Raw genomic sequence first — 18,435 nt, forward strand, 5'->3', positions numbered from 1 at the left:
TACATACATACATATTCTGTACATATATATATATGTATATATGTATGTATGTATGTGTATATATATTAATAATGATAACATTTTATATATATTTATGTAATTTATAAAAACTTTCAAACATTTGTCATAAAAGTAAATAAAAAGCGGACAATAAATTTTAAGATATAAATACAATTTAAACCGTAAATATATTAAAATATAAAAATATTTTTTTAAATATATGACTGTGTGGACTTTTATTTACTTTTAAAACTATTGTTTCAAAGTAAATTTATTCATCATAATGTTACAAACATTAAACATATGAAAGGCTTTTATGTAGTTTAAATTAGCATTGAAAACGCATTCTTGTGTGTGTTTCAGGGCTCAGGAGACATTTCTGCAGTGGGACCAGTGCCGTCGTTTCTATAACTTCCTGATGGCCGACAACATGAAGAAGATCATTTTGTCCCACAGGTACTGTTGATCTCGTCCTCAGCGGTGAATCTGACAGACGTCGGTGTGAGTGGTGTTGAGTGGCCGGCTGTGATATTCACTCTTCTGCTGAAACAGTTTTGAGCTCATGTGTTCTTTTGCAATCAAGCCATTAGAAGACCTCAGAATAACTTACACTAGTGCTCTCTCTGATGACACAAAAACAAGATAAATTTACTGTCTTCTGAGTGGTATGAGAATATACTGTATATCTAACCACTGAGCTGTCGGAGTCAGCAAACGTTGTATTTTGTGGTTCAACAGGGGTGTGTTATTCGGAGTGGGCTCCACTAAAATGGTGGATGCGGATCTGAGCCGGCTCTACACTGCCACATCTCTCATGCAGATCGATGACAACATCATGAGGTGAGTGCAGGGAAATTGCTAAATGTGGTTTTTGTAATTCTCTTGTGAAACAGATACAAGACACATTTTGTGACTTGAGATTTGTTATAGACCACACAGTGAACAAATAGTGTGTACCGTTTTTAGAGGTTATTTTAAGTCATGTTCTCCAAAAATGAATCTTCTTTTAGCCTTGTCAAAGATTTTGTGCTGTTATAAAATACTAGGGATGCACCGATACCATTTTTCAGATCTAATCCAATACCAAAAATTCTGAGTATCGGCCGATACCGATACCAGCACTGTTTTTTTTTTTAAATAATCATTGTAGAATTTGTAGACCTGATCATCACTGTTTTGAGTGTTAAACACAATCTACTAAATATAGACAACTTAATTTAAATAAATTTTAAACTTCATGTAAAATAAATGAAAAAATAGATAATCATAATCTATGACAAAAATACTATTATAAACTAGGTTAGTGGTAATTCACCAGCAAAAGTTATTCTAGAAAAATCATGAGTGCACAATACATTTATAAAATCTAAACATTTAGTGAAATAACATTATTTAGTGGGGAACAAATGAACGTGAATAAGTGTAGGACTGAATCTGGTAAAATGTTACGCATTGCTCTTTGTATTGTTGTAAAATACGTTAATGAAAAACAAGTAAATTAAAAGACATTTCTTTTAAATGTATAGCACAGTAATGGAGGCAGCAACATATGATAAATAGGACAGAACAAGAAAAGCTATTAATAATCTTTATTCTATTAATTAATCTTACAATTTAAACCGTAAATATATTAAAATATAAAAATATTTTTTTAAATATATGACTGTGTGGACTTTTATTTACTTTTAAAACTATTGTTTCAAAGTAAATTTATTCATCATAATGTTACAAACATTAAACATATGAAAGGCTTTTATGTAGTTTAAATTAGCATTGAAAACGCATTCTTGTGTGTGTTTCAGGGCTCAGGAGACATTTCTGCAGTGGGACCAGTGCCGTCGTTTCTATAACTTCCTGATGGCCGACAACATGAAGAAGATCATTTTGTCCCACAGGTACTGTTGATCTCGTCCTCAGCGGTGAATCTGACAGACGTCGGTGTGAGTGGTGTTGAGTGGCCGGCTGTGATATTCACTCTTCTGCTGAAACAGTTTTGAGCTCATGTGTTCTTTTGCAATCAAGCCATTAGAAGACCTCAGAATAACTTACACTAGTGCTCTCTCTGATGACACAAAAACAAGATAAATTTACTGTCTTCTGAGTGGTATGAGAATATACTGTATATCTAACCACTGAGCTGTCGGAGTCAGCAAACGTTGTATTTTGTGGTTCAACAGGGGTGTGTTATTCGGAGTGGGCTCCACTAAAATGGTGGATGCGGATCTGAGCCGGCTCTACACTGCCACATCTCTCATGCAGATCGATGACAACATCATGAGGTGAGTGCAGGGAAATTGCTAAATGTGGTTTTTGTAATTCTCTTGTGAAACAGATACAAGACACATTTTGTGACTTGAGATTTGTTATAGACCACACAGTGAACAAATAGTGTGTACCGTTTTTAGAGGTTATTTTAAGTCATGTTCTCCAAAAATGAATCTTCTTTTAGCCTTGTCAAAGATTTTGTGCTGTTATAAAATACTAGGGATGCACCGATACCATTTTTCAGATCTAATCCAATACCAAAAATTCTGAGTATCGGCCGATACCGATACCAGCACTGTTTTTTTTTTTAAATAATCATTGTAGAATTTGTAGACCTGATCATCACTGTTTTGAGTGTTAAACACAATCTACTAAATATAGACAACTTAATTTAAATAAATTTTAAACTTCATGTAAAATAAATGAAAAAATAGATAATCATAATCTATGACAAAAATACTATTATAAACTAGGTTAGTGGTAATTCACCAGCAAAAGTTATTCTAGAAAAATCATGAGTGCACAATACATTTATAAAATCTAAACATTTAGTGAAATAACATTATTTAGTGGGGAACAAATGAACGTGAATAAGTGTAGGACTGAATCTGGTAAAATGTTACGCATTGCTCTTTGTATTGTTGTAAAATACGTTAATGAAAAACAAGTAAATTAAAAGACATTTCTTTTAAATGTATAGCACAGTAATGGAGGCAGCAACATATGATAAATAGGACAGAACAAGAAAAGCTATTAATAATCTTTATTCTATTAATTAATCTTTCATTGCGCAAAAGTATTATAATACGAAAGGCTCCAATACAGAGCAGCACAAAGTGCTTATGCGCAATCCTATGTGTAGAATGATGCGCTTGAAGCAACACGGAGTCACAGCGCAGCGCTTCGCATAGAGAAGTACAAAGCACAAAGGAAAGAGATATTGATGCGTAGTGTATTAAATCTGTGCGATAATTTATTGAGCCTTTTCTTTGAACAGTTTTAAATTTCAGTTACCGCGCTCTTGGAGAGAGTTTCATCGTCTCTAGTAACCGAATGCCGCAGCGGAGACCTTGACTTAATATTCATCTCTACCTCACATTCAGAGCCGATCCTCCCTATACGCAAAATAGGCCTCCTTGCTCTCAAAGTATTATAATACGAAAGGCTCCAATACAGAGCAGCACAAAGTGCTTATGCGCAATCCTATGTGTAGAATGATGCGCTTGAAGCAACACGGAGTCACAGCGCAGCGCTTCGCATAGAGAAGTACAAAGCACAAAGGAAAGAGATATTGATGCGTAGTGTATTAAATCTGTGCGATAATTTATTGAGCCTTTTCTTTGAACAGTTTTAAATTTCAGTTACCGCGCTCTTGGAGAGAGTTTCATCGTCTTGACTAGTAACCGAATGCCGCAGCGGAGACCTTGACTTAATATTCATCTCTACCTCACATTCAGAGCCGATCCTCCCTATACGCAAAATAGGCCTCCTTGCTCTCAAAGATGATTTAATTTTAGTTTTGTTTTTGAATTTGGCCAGCGGTTATGAAAACATGAATGATTAATTCGTTCATAACCACTCTCGTCTGACCGATACCCGATCCAGCAGAAAATAACTGTATCGGAGCCGATACCGATACTGAGTATCGGATCGGTGCATCCTTATAAAATACCATAGTTACTACAGCAAAAGCTGTTACTGTGATCTAATATGAAAACGGTAACACATCGTTACAATCATTAACATTATTTAATGCAGTAACTAACCGGTGTTATTTTTGTATCATTGATATGCTGTAATGGTTTTTTTAATATTTTGAATGAATTTAGATTTTTATATTTTTCATTAAAGTTTTATTAATTTTGTCATTTTATTTTTGTCATTTTATAAGTTTTGGTTCTTTTAAAATGTCTATTATATTACATTTAATCATTAAGCAGGCGCTTTTATCCAAATTATTATTTATTGACTTAATATATAGTTCTTATTCATTTTTATTTCAGTTTTAGTTAAGTACTTCAGGTTAAACGAATAAAACGAGAAACGTTGCCTTAGCAACTGGCTGAAATTTTTTTATATTTTTAGTTTAGCTAACATGCATTTAATTTATGTTTTTATGGTGTTAGTTAATGATAATAACTCTGTAACTAACATTAAGTTACAATGAACGATGCATTTACTTATCAAGTTTAATATGTTCTTTTTTTACATATATACAAATATATTTTCAAATTAACAGAAATGTATTCTGAACAATGATTAACAACATGAAGCGAAGTAAATTTATAAATTAACTAAGAATAATGAATTATGTAAAATAAAAAAGGACATTATCAGTTCTTGATATCTTGATAATGATTATTTACACGCAAGTTCAGTAGAAAAGTTTCCACGTGTTGTATGTTAGTGGGCAGTGTATTCCTAGTATAGCAAGTTTTCAATTTGTTTTCTAGAAAATTCCATGGGCACAACTCTCTGAAGGAGTACTACGAGAAGGAGAGCTGTGTTCATTACATTCATAATGTGAGTAAAATAAGATTGCTATTTAGTGAATAGCTTTAGAGAGTCTATAAGGAAATACTATTATCTATGTGGTGACATCCTGTTTATGACTCTAGTTCTTCTCTCTGTGTTGCAGATAAATGTGCCTCTGCTGCTGGTGAACTCTGGTGACGATCCGCTTGTGCACAACTCACTGCTCACCATTCCTCGCACACTCGCAGGTACAGCAACCATCCGAGTTTCATGCGATTTAAAAAGAAATCTAAAAGATATGGGGAGTGTATTATAAAAAATTATCAATTTGAATCCATCCTCAACTTAATTTTTACATCTTCCAAAGAAAATGTGATTGGTGCTTGACTGTGACGCCATCTATGATATATGAAAAAAATCAAAAAAGATTAATTGCTTAAATTAACAGACTGAAATAAATAATGTATTGCATAATTAATTAATTAACTTATTTATTTTTTGGTGTGCAAATTCCATGTATTCCTTCAGTGTATATATACATTGGATCAATGCACCCAACAAATACTTGAATGCACGTGATTGCATGCAGCTGCATGGCTGGAGTTTGTTTATGAGCAACAGTGAGAGTATTACTTGCCTTAAACACACCACCTAATAGTACTTTTTTCCATTTGAAAACTTTTTTTTTTTTTTTTTGCTGTAGTCTTTTCTGTCCTCTTCTCCTACCACTTCAGCACGCCTACAGCCTATTTCCACACTGATCTTTTATTAGGCAATGACCTCATATACCAAAAACAACCAGATATCCTCCAGAGCCCCACATAGATTTGCACCAGCATGCATGTGACATTCATGAGATCACTATTTGTTCAAACACGCTCATATATACAGTAATATATATATATATATATATATATATATATATATATAATCATAATGTGTCGATGCAAAAAAAAAAAATGTTGTGTGTCATAATGCAAACTATGACAAAGTCTGAGTGTTCGACTCCAAAGGTCAACACTGGAGGAGTATTAAAACCGTTTTAGTTGCTCAGTGGCAGTGTGTTAGGAGGACTTCAGCATCTGGTGTGCAGTGGAAACCTGAATGTTTTGTAGTTAGTGTGATAGTTGTAAAGATTGACAGACATGACTCCTTCAGAGGAAGTGTAGCAATCAGTTGCAATAGACAAAGTCTTGGCTGTATGACGATATATATTTTGCAATTGTAAAAATGGTAGATTTTGCTGTAGCTCTCAAGATATATTTGCACTGCTATCAGTGAGCAGCACAATAAGAGCAACTGTAAACAAGTCATTCATTTTCCCCTTCAGCCCTATTATTTTAGGATAATGAGAATTGCATGATTGTCTCAATGCACAAATGTAATGGTCCTCAAAATAAGCTTAATTTCTTCTTTCTTTCATTGGTTTTTGGATTGAAATATGACGTTATTGACCGGTTTTGTGAGATTCACCCAGCTGGCTTATTAAAACGACACACGAACCTTACTGTACACAACACATGAGTTTATGGGAAGTGAGTGTAATGCAGGCACTATGTGCTTATTGATATGACCGGCGCGCTGTTTGAGTGAATATTGTCATTTGATATTTGAGTTTTTGGTCTGGTGACCATTTAAGCACAGGCTAGCATTCATGTCACTCTAACTAGACCTTGTCAAGTATACCATAGTGTGAAACTTCATTAATCATGACGCCTTGTCGGTTGAATCCAAGTCACAATCCTAGTCAATGCATTTTTGTTTAGCACTTTTATATGACGTTTGCCATACGATCTGGGACTAGGCGACAATTTTAAATCTAGAAATGAGAAAGGGCAACAAGAGGGAGAGAGGAAGCCTTGAATGAACTCTCGTGATAAGCAAAACGCCTCCATCGCGGGCCGTCCCACAAGCACTACGACCCAGTTTTAGATGGCAAATCCCATTCCGCTGAAGAGCAGCACACGTTGTTGCTGCAGTATTGACTGTAGTCAATGTTGTTTGTGGAGAACCATTGAAGTCGGTAGATTTAGATTGTGTAACATGTTGATTTGGGACCCAGTGGGAGACACCAGTGCACTTCATGGTGCGCGTCTGTGAAAACTGGTTACTTAAAGGGATTTGTGCTGTAGTATCGTTTTAGGTTTTTTTCTTTGTTGTTCATTTTTGTGCAATTACTTGATGCATTTGTTTCTTTACTCTCGGAATCAAGACTTGTCTGAAATGGAACTGATCTTGTTACGCATCAAAAGAATCTAATGCAGAGGGGAAAATATATCAGTTTAAATTTGAAGGGAACATTCAAAGTGTTGTTTCCAAAGGCTTGTGCGGAAACTTTAACGCAGCAGTTTAGAGCAGTTAGACTTGCTTTGTTTCAGGGAAGCTGTCATACATATAAATCTCACAAAATGGCTAGGTAATATTTCACCACACAATAAAAAAAGTAAAAAAAAAAAAAAAAGCATTTTGTTTTAAGAAAATTATTCATATTTTTAGGACTTTTCTTTTTGAATAATTGACATTATTTTCATGATAATTAGGCACATTTTTCTTCCCACTTTACTTTGTATTTCTCAAATCTCCAAAAATGTGTAATTATTGTAACATACATTTTCTTACAGTAAATACGATATATCTACTATATATACAAATAATCTTCATTATAAAATGTTTTATTTTTTTTTTGGGGGGGGGGGGGTGAAATATTACTCTGCCATTCCTGGACATGTTTTGTGAGATTCTGTAATCTTTATTAATTTATTATCATGCTGCAGCTGTGGAAGAAAATTTATTATTTGTGTTTCCAAGGGGGGGAAAAACTGAAAAAGCCACTCGACGACCAAAAAAACTATCTAATAACCTATGTAACATTTAGTATACATGACAGTTGAGTAAAGATTGTCACTGGTTGCCAAAACTCGGTCATGTGTTGAGAACTATGTGCATTTATAACATACATAATTGCCTTCATTATTAGTGTTTAGCCGTCAATATTGATGCATCTTCTTAAAGGAGAAAGTGTCACTTTCAGTGTTACACGTGTCAAAAGACTTTTTATCAGTTGAAAGACGCCCCCTGTGGGTTATGATCTGTAGGTAAATGTTAACTTTCACACTCTACTGGAACAGTTTATAAAATCCCATCCAGATATTTAGTATTTGTTGCTTACTAGGAAGAGAGTTTACCTCCCCTCTGTTAGGTTTTGTTCTGTAAGTCTCCGTATTCTTCTTGTCTTATTTCTTGAATCTTTGGAAAACCGCAAAATGGTGTTGTAAACGTGAGTCTGAAAGCTCCCGGTTGGGAGTCATTGTTCGGCTGTTTCCGGCGATCAGATCTGTTTGAACTTTTGCACCAGCACTAATTCAATCTTTGCTGAAAGTCGATCCAGTTTGCCTTACAGAATGTCTCCCACTTACTTTTTGCACAGAAAACACAGGCTTATGTTGTACATCCTCTACAAACATTAACCAAAATTGTTTGTTTTTGTATTTTACATTAATTTTTGTTCTCTTATGTACAAAAGTATGATTATAAATGAGTGTATGTGAATGTTTGCATCATATCTGCTTATGAAAACTACCAACAAACTTGCTTTGTCAGGTAAAAAGCTAAATGTGTTTAGTTATATAATGATGGTTTATGGAAACCAGGGAACTTTCATTTGTTTGACGATCAGCAATAACGCTTTGAATAATTTTTTTCTCTTTTTCTCTACGCCAAACTGAGATGAATAGCTCAAAGAAAATATTGTGTCAAATGGAGTTTCGAGAAAATGTATTCATGCTGCTGTCACAAATAGGAATTTTAAAAGGAAAGTGAAAGGCCATATGTATTAAAAAAAAAAAGTCTATTTGCGGAATACAGAGTAGAATAATCCCAAAGCTTTGAGACTGACACTACCCAATGTCACTGTAATTTCACTTTAGGGATTATTCACTGAAGATCATCAAATCTGTTCCTACTGTTCTGACCCACATTCTCATCACGGTTTATTGTGTTTTTGAATGTCATTTTTCATGACCTCAAAACCCCATGCAGCATAATATCTCAATCACTGGTGTGTTTTTGATTTGGAAAACCAATGGTGTGTGATTGAATAATTTATTATTACAAGAATGCTTATTGTGTTCCAGAAATAAATTATTTTCTTGTTTAAAAAACAAATTGCTGTTATGTGATTTTTCTCCAGTAGAGATCTTTTATTAGGGATATTTATTGTTTTTTTTATTTTTATTTTTTCTTTTAAATATGTCGGTATTAACTCTTTCAGTCAAACAACATATATACCCACTGTATATATAAAATATAAAATCTGTCATTTACAGGCTAAATTATATGTTCAACACCATTCAAACTTAAAGGGGTCATAGGATGCCCATTTTCCACATGTTGATCGATCGGCTCGATTTGAGAAAGGGGAAAACATTTAACCAGATTAAAAAAAAACACTGGGTGGATTTTAACATTATAGGGTGGTTGTGTACACACACTGCCAACACACATTTCAGTTCAAACTACTTGTAAAAGTGCATGTAGCATCCTATGACCCCTTTAAATTAAAAAGTCTTCTGCGCACCAAGGCTGCATTTATTTGATCAAAAATAGTCAAAACTATTTTAATATATCTTAAAGTAATTTATTCCTTTGATGGCAAAGCTGAATTTTCAGCATCATTACTCCAGTCTTCAGTGTCACATGATCCTTCAGAAGTCATTCTGATATGCTGATTTGCTGCTCATGAAACTTTTCTTATTCTGAAAACAGTTTTGCAGCTTAATATTTTAGAATTTTTCAGAATTTCCTTAACAAAGTTCGAAAGAACAGCATTTATTGGAATATTTTTTTCTATTCTACATGTCTTACTGTCATTTTTTTTCAATATAATTGCTTCCAACTGCATCCTTGCTGAATAAGTATACTAATTTATTTTTAAAAAGTCTTACTGATACCAAACACTTGAACACCAGTCCAGTCTGTGCTGAAACGCTACTGTCAATCAAACTATCGTGGGAGGGGCCTGTCTGTGTGACATCACACAGACAGGCATCTGAGATCGGCTCGATTTGAGAAAGGGGAAAACATTTAACCAGATTAAAAAAAAACACTGGGTGGATTTTAACATTATAGGGTGGTTGTGTACACACACTGCCAACACACATTTCAGTTCAAACTACTTGTAAAAGTGCATGTAGCATCCTATGACCCCTTTAAATTAAAAAGTCTTCTGCGCACCAAGGCTGCATTTATTTGATCAAAAATAGTCAAAACTATTTTAATATATCTTAAAGTAATTTATTCCTTTGATGGCAAAGCTGAATTTTCAGCATCATTACTCCAGTCTTCAGTGTCACATGATCCTTCAGAAGTCATTCTGATATGCTGATTTGCTGCTCATGAAACTTTTCTTATTCTGAAAACAGTTTTGCAGCTTAATATTTTAGAATTTTTCAGAATTTCCTTAAAGTTCGAAAGAACAGCATTTATTGGAATATTTTTTTTCTATTCTACATGTCTTACTGTCATTTTTTTTCAATATAATTGCTTCCAACTGCATCCTTGCTGAATAAGTATACTAATTTATTTTTAAAAAGTCTTACTGATACCAAACACTTGAACAGTGGTGTGTATTGTCTGTATTACTATTACGTTTAAGCTTTTAGTACATGTTTTCACATGACATCAGATGTACAAAACACTCAACATTTTGCCCACTTTATTGAAAATGTCAATTAGACTTGACACTAAAGCTCTGGGTCTAGAAGAACCAACATGAGTTAACAACAGTAACCACAACATTATATCTACAAGCCATTCGGTCTAAAACACTTCTTTTTCTACATTTTCTACACACAACTAGTACAAAACTTTCTTTTGAAATTTCAGGCCGAACGTTTTCAAGGCAAAGAATAAAAGACACTTCCAAGTTTCTCTGTTTAAAACAAATGTCAGATAAGTCTAGACATTTCATGTATTGGCCAGTGAGATGTGTAATAATGTACAGTATCATCCCAACAGGACCTGTTACCTTCTACTTTTATTGAAAAACAGTGGTTAAAAGTAGGCTACTCTAATAATTTCCTTCACAGTTTCTATAAAACATCTTAACCATATTTTAAACAAACAAACGGTCACAGTGTTATGCTGTTGGCTTGGGTCTTTTAAAGTGCTGTATCTTCAGATCCAAAGAGCTTGATCGCCGTCTCTTTGCCGTCACAGTTGGGACCCGTCCCATCGAAATCCGGAGGAAGGATTTCAGTACCAAAGTGTCTGAAGTAGCCATCCAGCTCGTCCCCATGAACAAAAACCTAGAAAAACAGGTTCGAATTTCTCAGTGCACATAAGATGGGCTGTCTTGTGTGGTTCTTATGTATATATTTAAATGGTTTAGTGAGTGTGCGTTTCTAGGTGTGCAAGATTTGAAGTTTCTAAAGTGGAAATAACTACTTCATGCATCTTTTGTTCTCCTTTTGAACCCATTTGCCAGAATAGTGAACCTCTTGTTCAACCCTTTTTTCCCCACATCCACTTGAATTCCTCTCTTTCCCCTTCACTCCACTCACCCTCTCCAGCAGTTTGCTCTTCATGAAGGGCTTCACCACGTTATAGGTTGTTGTGAAGTACCAGGGCTGGTGGATCACATGCACCGCCTTGAATCGGGCCGGGAAAGAGTCCTGGATCGTACAGACCGCACAAGCTTTAAGTTTATGTGATCCAGTGCTATATGATAAATGAGGTTGTGGACTGAAGGCAATATAAGGTGTTTACCTGCAGCATGTCCACCATCTTCTTCAGCTCTGTGTGTTTGATGCCGGATGCATGCTGCATCGTGAAGCCCTTGAAGTTCTCAATGAGGGCAAAGCCGTTGATTTGAGTCTCTTCATTTTCTAGAAGTTTCTCAAGGATTACGCAGTAGGCACGCAGAGTCTGTGAAAAGACACATTTGTGTTTGAGACGGGGTTATTATCGTTAACTACAAATAAAACCATTAAAAAGTTACATATTATTTTTTTTTGGTTACTTATATAAAAAAAAAACGTATATAGCCTATAAACTAAATATTAACTGAAAATATTTAAATAAAGAAAATATTATTGTAATGTTTTATTTCAGTTTCAGCTAGTTGCCAAGGCATACTTTCTCATTTTTAGTTTAGCTTGAAATACTAAAATAACTAAAACTGAAAAAAAAAAAAATAGTAATAATAAAATAAGAGCTATATAGACTTAAAACAAAAACACACCAAAATTACTAAAACTAACTAAAATGAAACAAAATAAAATGTCAAAATATTAATGCAACTATAGTATATCATTGTAAAGAAACACATTTCTGTTTGTTTTTTAGCTCCACACAATGGTTCTTTTTAGAAAATGAAATTTATTTTTCAGCAATTAATCTGTTGTATCATGTTGGATCTTTTTTATTAGCTCTGTTAGTAAGTTTAGCCATTACAATCTGAAATCTGAAAATCATTCAATTGATTAAATGCAATAATGAACTCTGCAGTGACCTCCAGATATTATTTTGCCCTGTATAAAAGGTAAAATCTTGTATTTTCATCTTATAAATAAATATGCAGGGTGACTTCAAGTAAACTGGGTCACTTCTTGTCACTCATCTCACTTGCACAAAGTGGTGAATTCACTTCTTCATAATATGAAAAGTGAACAATGACTTTTCAGACAAGCCGAAATGTCATAAAATCATATGCAAATAATTTAAATGTTTATTGATTAGTACACTTTCAACATTTTAGCTATTATTTAATCATGTCCATTAAAAAAAGATAGATAGATAGATAGATTTATGGTTTTAACTTAAATTTACAGTTACATACCGTAATTTCATTAACTGATATAATGTTAATATACCAACATATTGAAGTACTGAAATATGTTCCTTTGTAATGCACTGATAACCACCAAATGCAGGTGGTGATGAGAAAGTCACATGATGAACCAAAGCCCATCACAAGCAGCTTTTAAATAATAACATATATAGAAGGTGCACAGTGTCATTCACACAAACACTAAACACCATCATGGTAACAACACATGAAACTGAAATAATGCATTAAACATTCATTTAACAACATTAGGTATAACACACAACCCTAATATACAAAACTGATAAGAAAAAACTAAGAAGAAACATAGTTATTTCAACAAAAAAACATCAAATTTGAAATGTAACGCACGGAATTCTGGGAGTGTCAATTTACGGTTATTCACTGTAAATTATATGGTCTTTTTCCCTTCACATAAACGGTATGCTACCGTAAAATTACATGTAATGTCCAATACAGTTTTTCACCGTATATAGTAGGGGAATTTACCATTAACCATTTAACAAGTTTTTACTGTAGCATTTTTACAGTCTTTTACCGTTAAATTAACGGTAATTTTTTAGATAGATTATTAATAATATTATTGTCAGAAAATCAATATCAAGAATTTTGTCAGCAATAGTATAAAGAGCTGTATTTTTGGACAGTGGATGGAAATTAGGCTGTAATAAATAGCACACATACTTCATCAAAAGTGACCTCCTCCAGATCCCAGTTGTCAATGTTGAAGAGCAGCACCACTCGCCCGTACTTGTCTCTGGTGGAGAGGATTCGAGGGTAACCGGCTTCAATGGTGCTGCGCACAGCCTCCGGAGTTAAATTCTCAAACAGCTCCGGATAGTCTCGCCTAAAACGCACATAACCTGTCAGAGAGAGAAAAACAAGACTATTCACCATTTGCAGAATATAACTGAATATGTGCTTGTTTATGGCATTGTAAAAGTGAATCCCCATTAAGTCCTCAAGAGTTTCAGACTACGAGATCTCAATAATGCCTTAAACTTTTCTCACATTTGCCAAGATATCAATCAGGCTTTTATGACTCATATAAAACGATATCGTGAGAATATGGAGTTCAAATTTAGCAAAACTATGCAATTTGGTGTTATTTATATGGCCAAAAAGTACAATGAAATTCCGATAGCTTGTAATGTAAATCAGTGAGATCTTACATCTAACAGTGAAGCAGACTACTTACACAAAATGCATAAACATTTCAGAAGTCACTCTATATTTCCCTAAAGTATAATGCTTAGGTTTATGCTCAAAGTTTTTATTGTGGGACAAAACTCGATTGTGGCAGGAGGGGCGGGGTTCAGCGAGGCCTGCATCGGGAGATAGAGGCAGGAGACGAGCGGTGCGTAAGTGGGTCAAGTGCAAACGATAAACACCTGTGTCTTGTTTCAGTAATTGGGGTGGAGAGACCGGATAAAAGAGGCCACCTGGAACAGGATGAGAGGAGACAGTCTGGGTACGCGAGCGACCCGGGAAGACAGATGTAGATACACGGAAGCCAGTTGCATTCTGTTTGTTATGAGTTATTGACTGTGAATCGTACCGCGCTAAGTGAGCGCCGTGGTGTGTACAGTGCGGGAAGGAATTTAAATAAAGCTTGCGTCCCAGCAAGCCGACCCTGTCTTCTTCCTTCTACCCTCTTGAACTTTTGTTACATCGATGCAGTACAATGCAATGATGATTGAGATATAAACACAAAACACTCCTCAAAAGCCTGATAATCATATTCAATACTCACATTTTAACATGAATTGATGTATGGATAATCAAGTACTCCTAAGCTACTTCAGTCCAGTAAGTGCTCATCTTAAAGGGATAGTTCACTCAAAAATGAAAATTTGATGTATATCTGCTTACCCCCAGGGCATCCAAGATGTAGGTGACTTTGTTTTCTTCAGTAGAACTCAAATTAAGATTTTTAACTCAAACCGTTGAAGGCTGTCAGTCATATAATGGCAGTCAATGGGCTCCATGGCTTTGAGAGTCAAAAAAACATACACAGACAAAACCAAATTAAACCCTGCGGCTTATTATGTTTTAAGACACGAAACGATCAGTCTGATCGCCAGATGTTGTGAACGCGCTCAGGACAGTTGGACATTGCGGTGGATCAGATATAAATACTGTTCAGTTTCTTGCACAGACCAATCGTTTCGTGTCTTAAGACCTCAATGTATCGTCACGAGCCGCAGAGTTTAATTTGGTTTTGTCTGTGTATGTTTTTTTGACTCTCAAAGTCGTGGCGCCCATTGACTGCCATTATATGACTGACAGACTTCAACGGTTTGAGTTAAAAATCTTCATTTGTGTTCTACTGAAGAAACAAAGTCACCTACATCTTGGATGCCCTGGGGGTAAGCAGATAAACATCAAATTTTCATTTTTGGGTGAGCTATCCCTTTAAAATATCACTAACAATATAAAAGTTATTCTTATACGTTTACTTTATACAAATCAGATTTCACAGCAAATCAGATTTCACAGTGAACCATTATTTTTAGAACAATACAAATGATTTTTGCTTCCTGATACAAACTATCGATCAGATGACAAAAGGCATGTAGCAGATTGGGTACAACAGCAAAGCTAATTTAGAAACGTGTGTATCAAATACAACAAAGCAGGCGACTTTTTAGGGTTAATTTATGTCTATTTTATAAAAGGATTTTCAGGAGCTATGAAAGAGCCATCTTTGATAACATTTCTGCATTACAAGCATGAACGTTTTCTATGGCAATAATATCAATACTGTTTCTTGTCATTCTATCTTAGTGAATGCAGCATTGCTCTTTTGCAGTATTTCGTCCTGGTTCTCATGCACTGAAAGGTTCAGTCATGTGTGCGAGTGGGTTTGCCATGTTTCTGTGGGCCGTGCATGTGTATTAGAAATTTCAGTGTGTGTGAAATACACAGAACATCAAAGCCCAGCCTGTCTGCCTGTTCTCAGAGAACGGGAACTTGCCCTATTTCTGCACAAAGGCCCTCTTTGAAAGTTTCGAGAAAGCCCCAATTAAAGCAGAGAATTTGTCCCTGTCCCAGATCCTGAGGATGCATAGATGAAGACAAAAGCATGTTTAGATGACCGCAATGACTCGGCCAAGCAGGAAAACAATGGGGCTGCGTCATAAATGCCTTTAATAAAATACTTTACCTTTCATAAGCTCGTGTGCTCTTGTCACATCAAACTTTCTGGCACGTATGAATCTCAGAAGAAGGGAATCGGGTTCATTCTCAAATTTTTCTTGCACAGCTTTGGCCAGATCGTCCCCTCCGCTTGCCTTTTCTTTTATCATGGCCCTCAATTCCTTTATAGAAGACACTTTCCTCTCCTCCGTTTCATTCAGTTCATCTTTAGCCTTTGAGAGAGGAAGATGAATTGACATTTATGCGTGACTAAATGATATACTGTAAGCTTTATAGTAGAATATAATAGTGATACCTTCTGTTTAGTGTGATCCGGCAGTTTCTTACAAGGTCCGTAAACCGGCCCGTGGTCCTTAACGCTCAGATGGTCGAGTTTAGTACGTAACGCCTGCTCCTCCTCGGACACCATACGAAATGTTCCGGTCTAATGGGATGGAAATGAAAAGAACGCATTATGTTATGTGCCATGCTTGACAGAATCACAGACAAGAGGGTTTAAAGAGAACTAATCCTGTGTCTACTGTGGAGACCCCCAAATCTATTGAATAATCCCCATCACATGACCTACTGAAACACCTTGAGAAACAAGAGATTAGTTCATCCCACCGACTGCATTTAACCATAGAGGTTATTATGGAAGCTGAAAGAGAAGTTACTTACAGCAGCCATGATGCTGAGATCCTCCAGTGGCTGAGTGGAATCTAAAAAATAAGAAATCATATTTCACTGTCTATATTTAGATTTAATTATAATATTAGTTGTAATATATTCTGAATCAAAATAAAGTGTAAGACAGTAAGTTGCATGTTGATTCTTTTGCTTGTAAAAATAAAACAAAATACTGAATTCATGTGAGACCGGTCATGGGAAAGCATGTGCATAATTTATATTAAATTATTTAGCTGTCCTCATTTGGATAAAAGCGTCTGCTAAATGTAAATGTAGTTAAAATTTTGCAGTTTTAGTCTATGTTAAACTTGATGTAAACATAAAAACAGAACATTACAGGATTCGCTAATGCATTATATAATTAATTACGATAAATAATTATTTAACAAAATTTTACCTGCAATTTAAATTGGTCTATTTAAAACTCCATTTTACTTTTTTCTCAAGTGAACACTGGCTTGACCATATTTAGTTTAAAAAGCCTCTAAGTTTGAACGTAGATAGATAGATAGATAGATAGATAGATAGATAGATAGATAGATAGATAGATAGATAGATAGATAGATAGATAGATAGATAGATAGATAGATAGATAGATAGACAATTAATAAATGAGTGATGCAACTAAAAGCTTGTTTTAAGTAGCAGTCAGTGTGCCCTGAATTCAGTCCCAGCATCCTCTTAGCCTGTCAGCTTTAAAACAGAGCAAGCATGCAGCATTAATAAACCTCAGAAGCTGTGACTTACCTCAGCCGAGGGAGATTGAGAAGTGCAGGGCTGGAGGCTGGAGACGAGGGGTGCAGGCGGATTAACCTGTCACACCCCATAACTCACAACACATTCATCCCATCTACATTATAAACATTCACCAGGGGAGGGACTTAACGCGACCGACCTCAAAACATCTCCATAAAAGAGTGTGCGCTGAACTCAGTGCTAAGATTTTTGCTTTGTTTTGTATGTAATTGAGTGTATGATTGTGTTGAGGTCAGAAAAATAGTATGCCAGTGTTTGTATAGTAACTTTTATTAATAAATAAGAAACATTGTACAATGCAGAACAGATCAGTATTTCAGTCGCACATGATTTAGAAAATGTGAATTCAGGTTTCATTTCTAGCTATTTGAATGTATATTTACTAATATCTTTAGTCAGTGGGACATATATATACAGTATATTTACATTTACATTTAGTCATTTAGCAGACGCTTTTATCCAAAGCGACTTACAATTGGGGGATACATAAAGCGATTCTTCTTAAAGAGGCAAACAGACACAAGAAGTGGTTGTAATACCAAGTTCTTAGATATTGTTCAAATAAGTACAAGCTAGAAAGAGAAGGAATAAATAAAGAGAGAGAATTTTTATTTTTTTTTATTTTTTCCTTCTATGATGAAGTCAAGTAGCTTCGAAAGAGATGAGTTTTCAGCTGTCGCTTGAAAATTGTCAGGGATTCAGCATTCCGGATAGGGGTGGGAAGATCGTTCCACCAGCCAGGAGCGGTGAACGAGAATGTTCTGGAAAGTGATTTTGAGCCTCTCTGTGATGGTACCACGAGGCGTCGCTCACTAGCAGATCTCAGACTTCTGAAGGGGATATAAGATGTGTGTGAGTGTTGGTAAAAGTGTAGGAGAGATTGCTTGGAGAAGGTGTGAGGGGATTGGGTCTAGAGGGCATGTTGTAGGATGGCTGGAGAGCAGAAGTTTTGATACTTCTGTCTCAGTGAGGGGACAGTAAAGAGTAAATTAGCCAATTTTGTTTAAATGAAGGATTGCAGAAATGAGTACACCCTAGATTTAATTCAGAAAATGTATAATATTCTAGTACTTCGTATGTCCTCCAGAACTTAAAGTATACTTCTCTGACACTTCTTGGCACTGAGTGTACAAGTTCATGACAAATTTTCACATGTGTCCTGTTTAACTCCTGGACAATCTCCTTAAATGCCCTGGTCTTCAATGGGGAGTTTTTCTCAGCTCGTCTCTACAGAATCTCTCACAGCAGCTCAAGAGCGTTAAGAT

The 18,435-nt window shown here is 35.2% G+C and overlaps 2 protein-coding genes across 2 annotated transcripts in view; one reads left to right on the forward strand and one right to left on the reverse strand.

Annotated features, from left to right (window-relative positions):
• The window catches only part of LOC107600742 (abhydrolase domain-containing protein 2-A), a 46,767-nt gene that overhangs the window by 15,531 nt on the left and 12,801 nt on the right, over window positions 1-18,435 (forward strand). The window contains exons 7-10 of the mRNA XM_016292698.1: window positions 364-456; window positions 739-840; window positions 4,719-4,788; window positions 4,904-4,988. Coding sequence (XP_016148184.1) covers window positions 364-456; window positions 739-840; window positions 4,719-4,788; window positions 4,904-4,988 — 350 coding nt within the window. The remainder of the gene's footprint in view (window positions 1-363; window positions 457-738; window positions 841-4,718; window positions 4,789-4,903; window positions 4,989-18,435) is intronic.
• On the reverse strand, window positions 10,439-17,260 carry LOC107600717 (retinaldehyde-binding protein 1-like). The gene is made up of 8 exons (XM_016292676.1): window positions 17,162-17,260; window positions 16,406-16,446; window positions 16,041-16,169; window positions 15,753-15,957; window positions 13,271-13,449; window positions 11,506-11,664; window positions 11,301-11,411; window positions 10,439-11,045 (listed from the first exon to the last, which is right to left on the reverse strand). The coding sequence occupies exons 2-8, from the start codon at window positions 16,412-16,414 to the stop codon at window positions 10,899-10,901; spliced, it is 939 nt and encodes a 312-aa protein (XP_016148162.1). The 5' UTR covers window positions 16,415-16,446; window positions 17,162-17,260; the 3' UTR covers window positions 10,439-10,898.

Source organism: Sinocyclocheilus grahami, unplaced genomic scaffold (assembly GCF_001515645.1).
Source record: "Sinocyclocheilus grahami isolate Dianchi unplaced genomic scaffold, SAMN03320097.WGS_v1.1 scaffold290.1, whole genome shotgun sequence".
In the NCBI taxonomy this organism is placed as follows: Eukaryota; Metazoa; Chordata; class Actinopteri; order Cypriniformes; family Cyprinidae; genus Sinocyclocheilus; species Sinocyclocheilus grahami.

Bases quoted from the DNA above. Each gene is read 5' to 3' on its own strand.
- LOC107600717 (XM_016292676.1), bottom strand. The intron at 11,665-13,270 runs GTATGTGTGCTA...GTCTTTTCACAG, and splicing joins AGGAGGTCACTTTTGATGAA to ACTCTGCGTGCCTACTGCGT. The intron at 11,412-11,505 runs GTAAACACCTTA...TGTACGATCCAG, and splicing joins AGATGGTGGACATGCTGCAG to GACTCTTTCCCGGCCCGATT.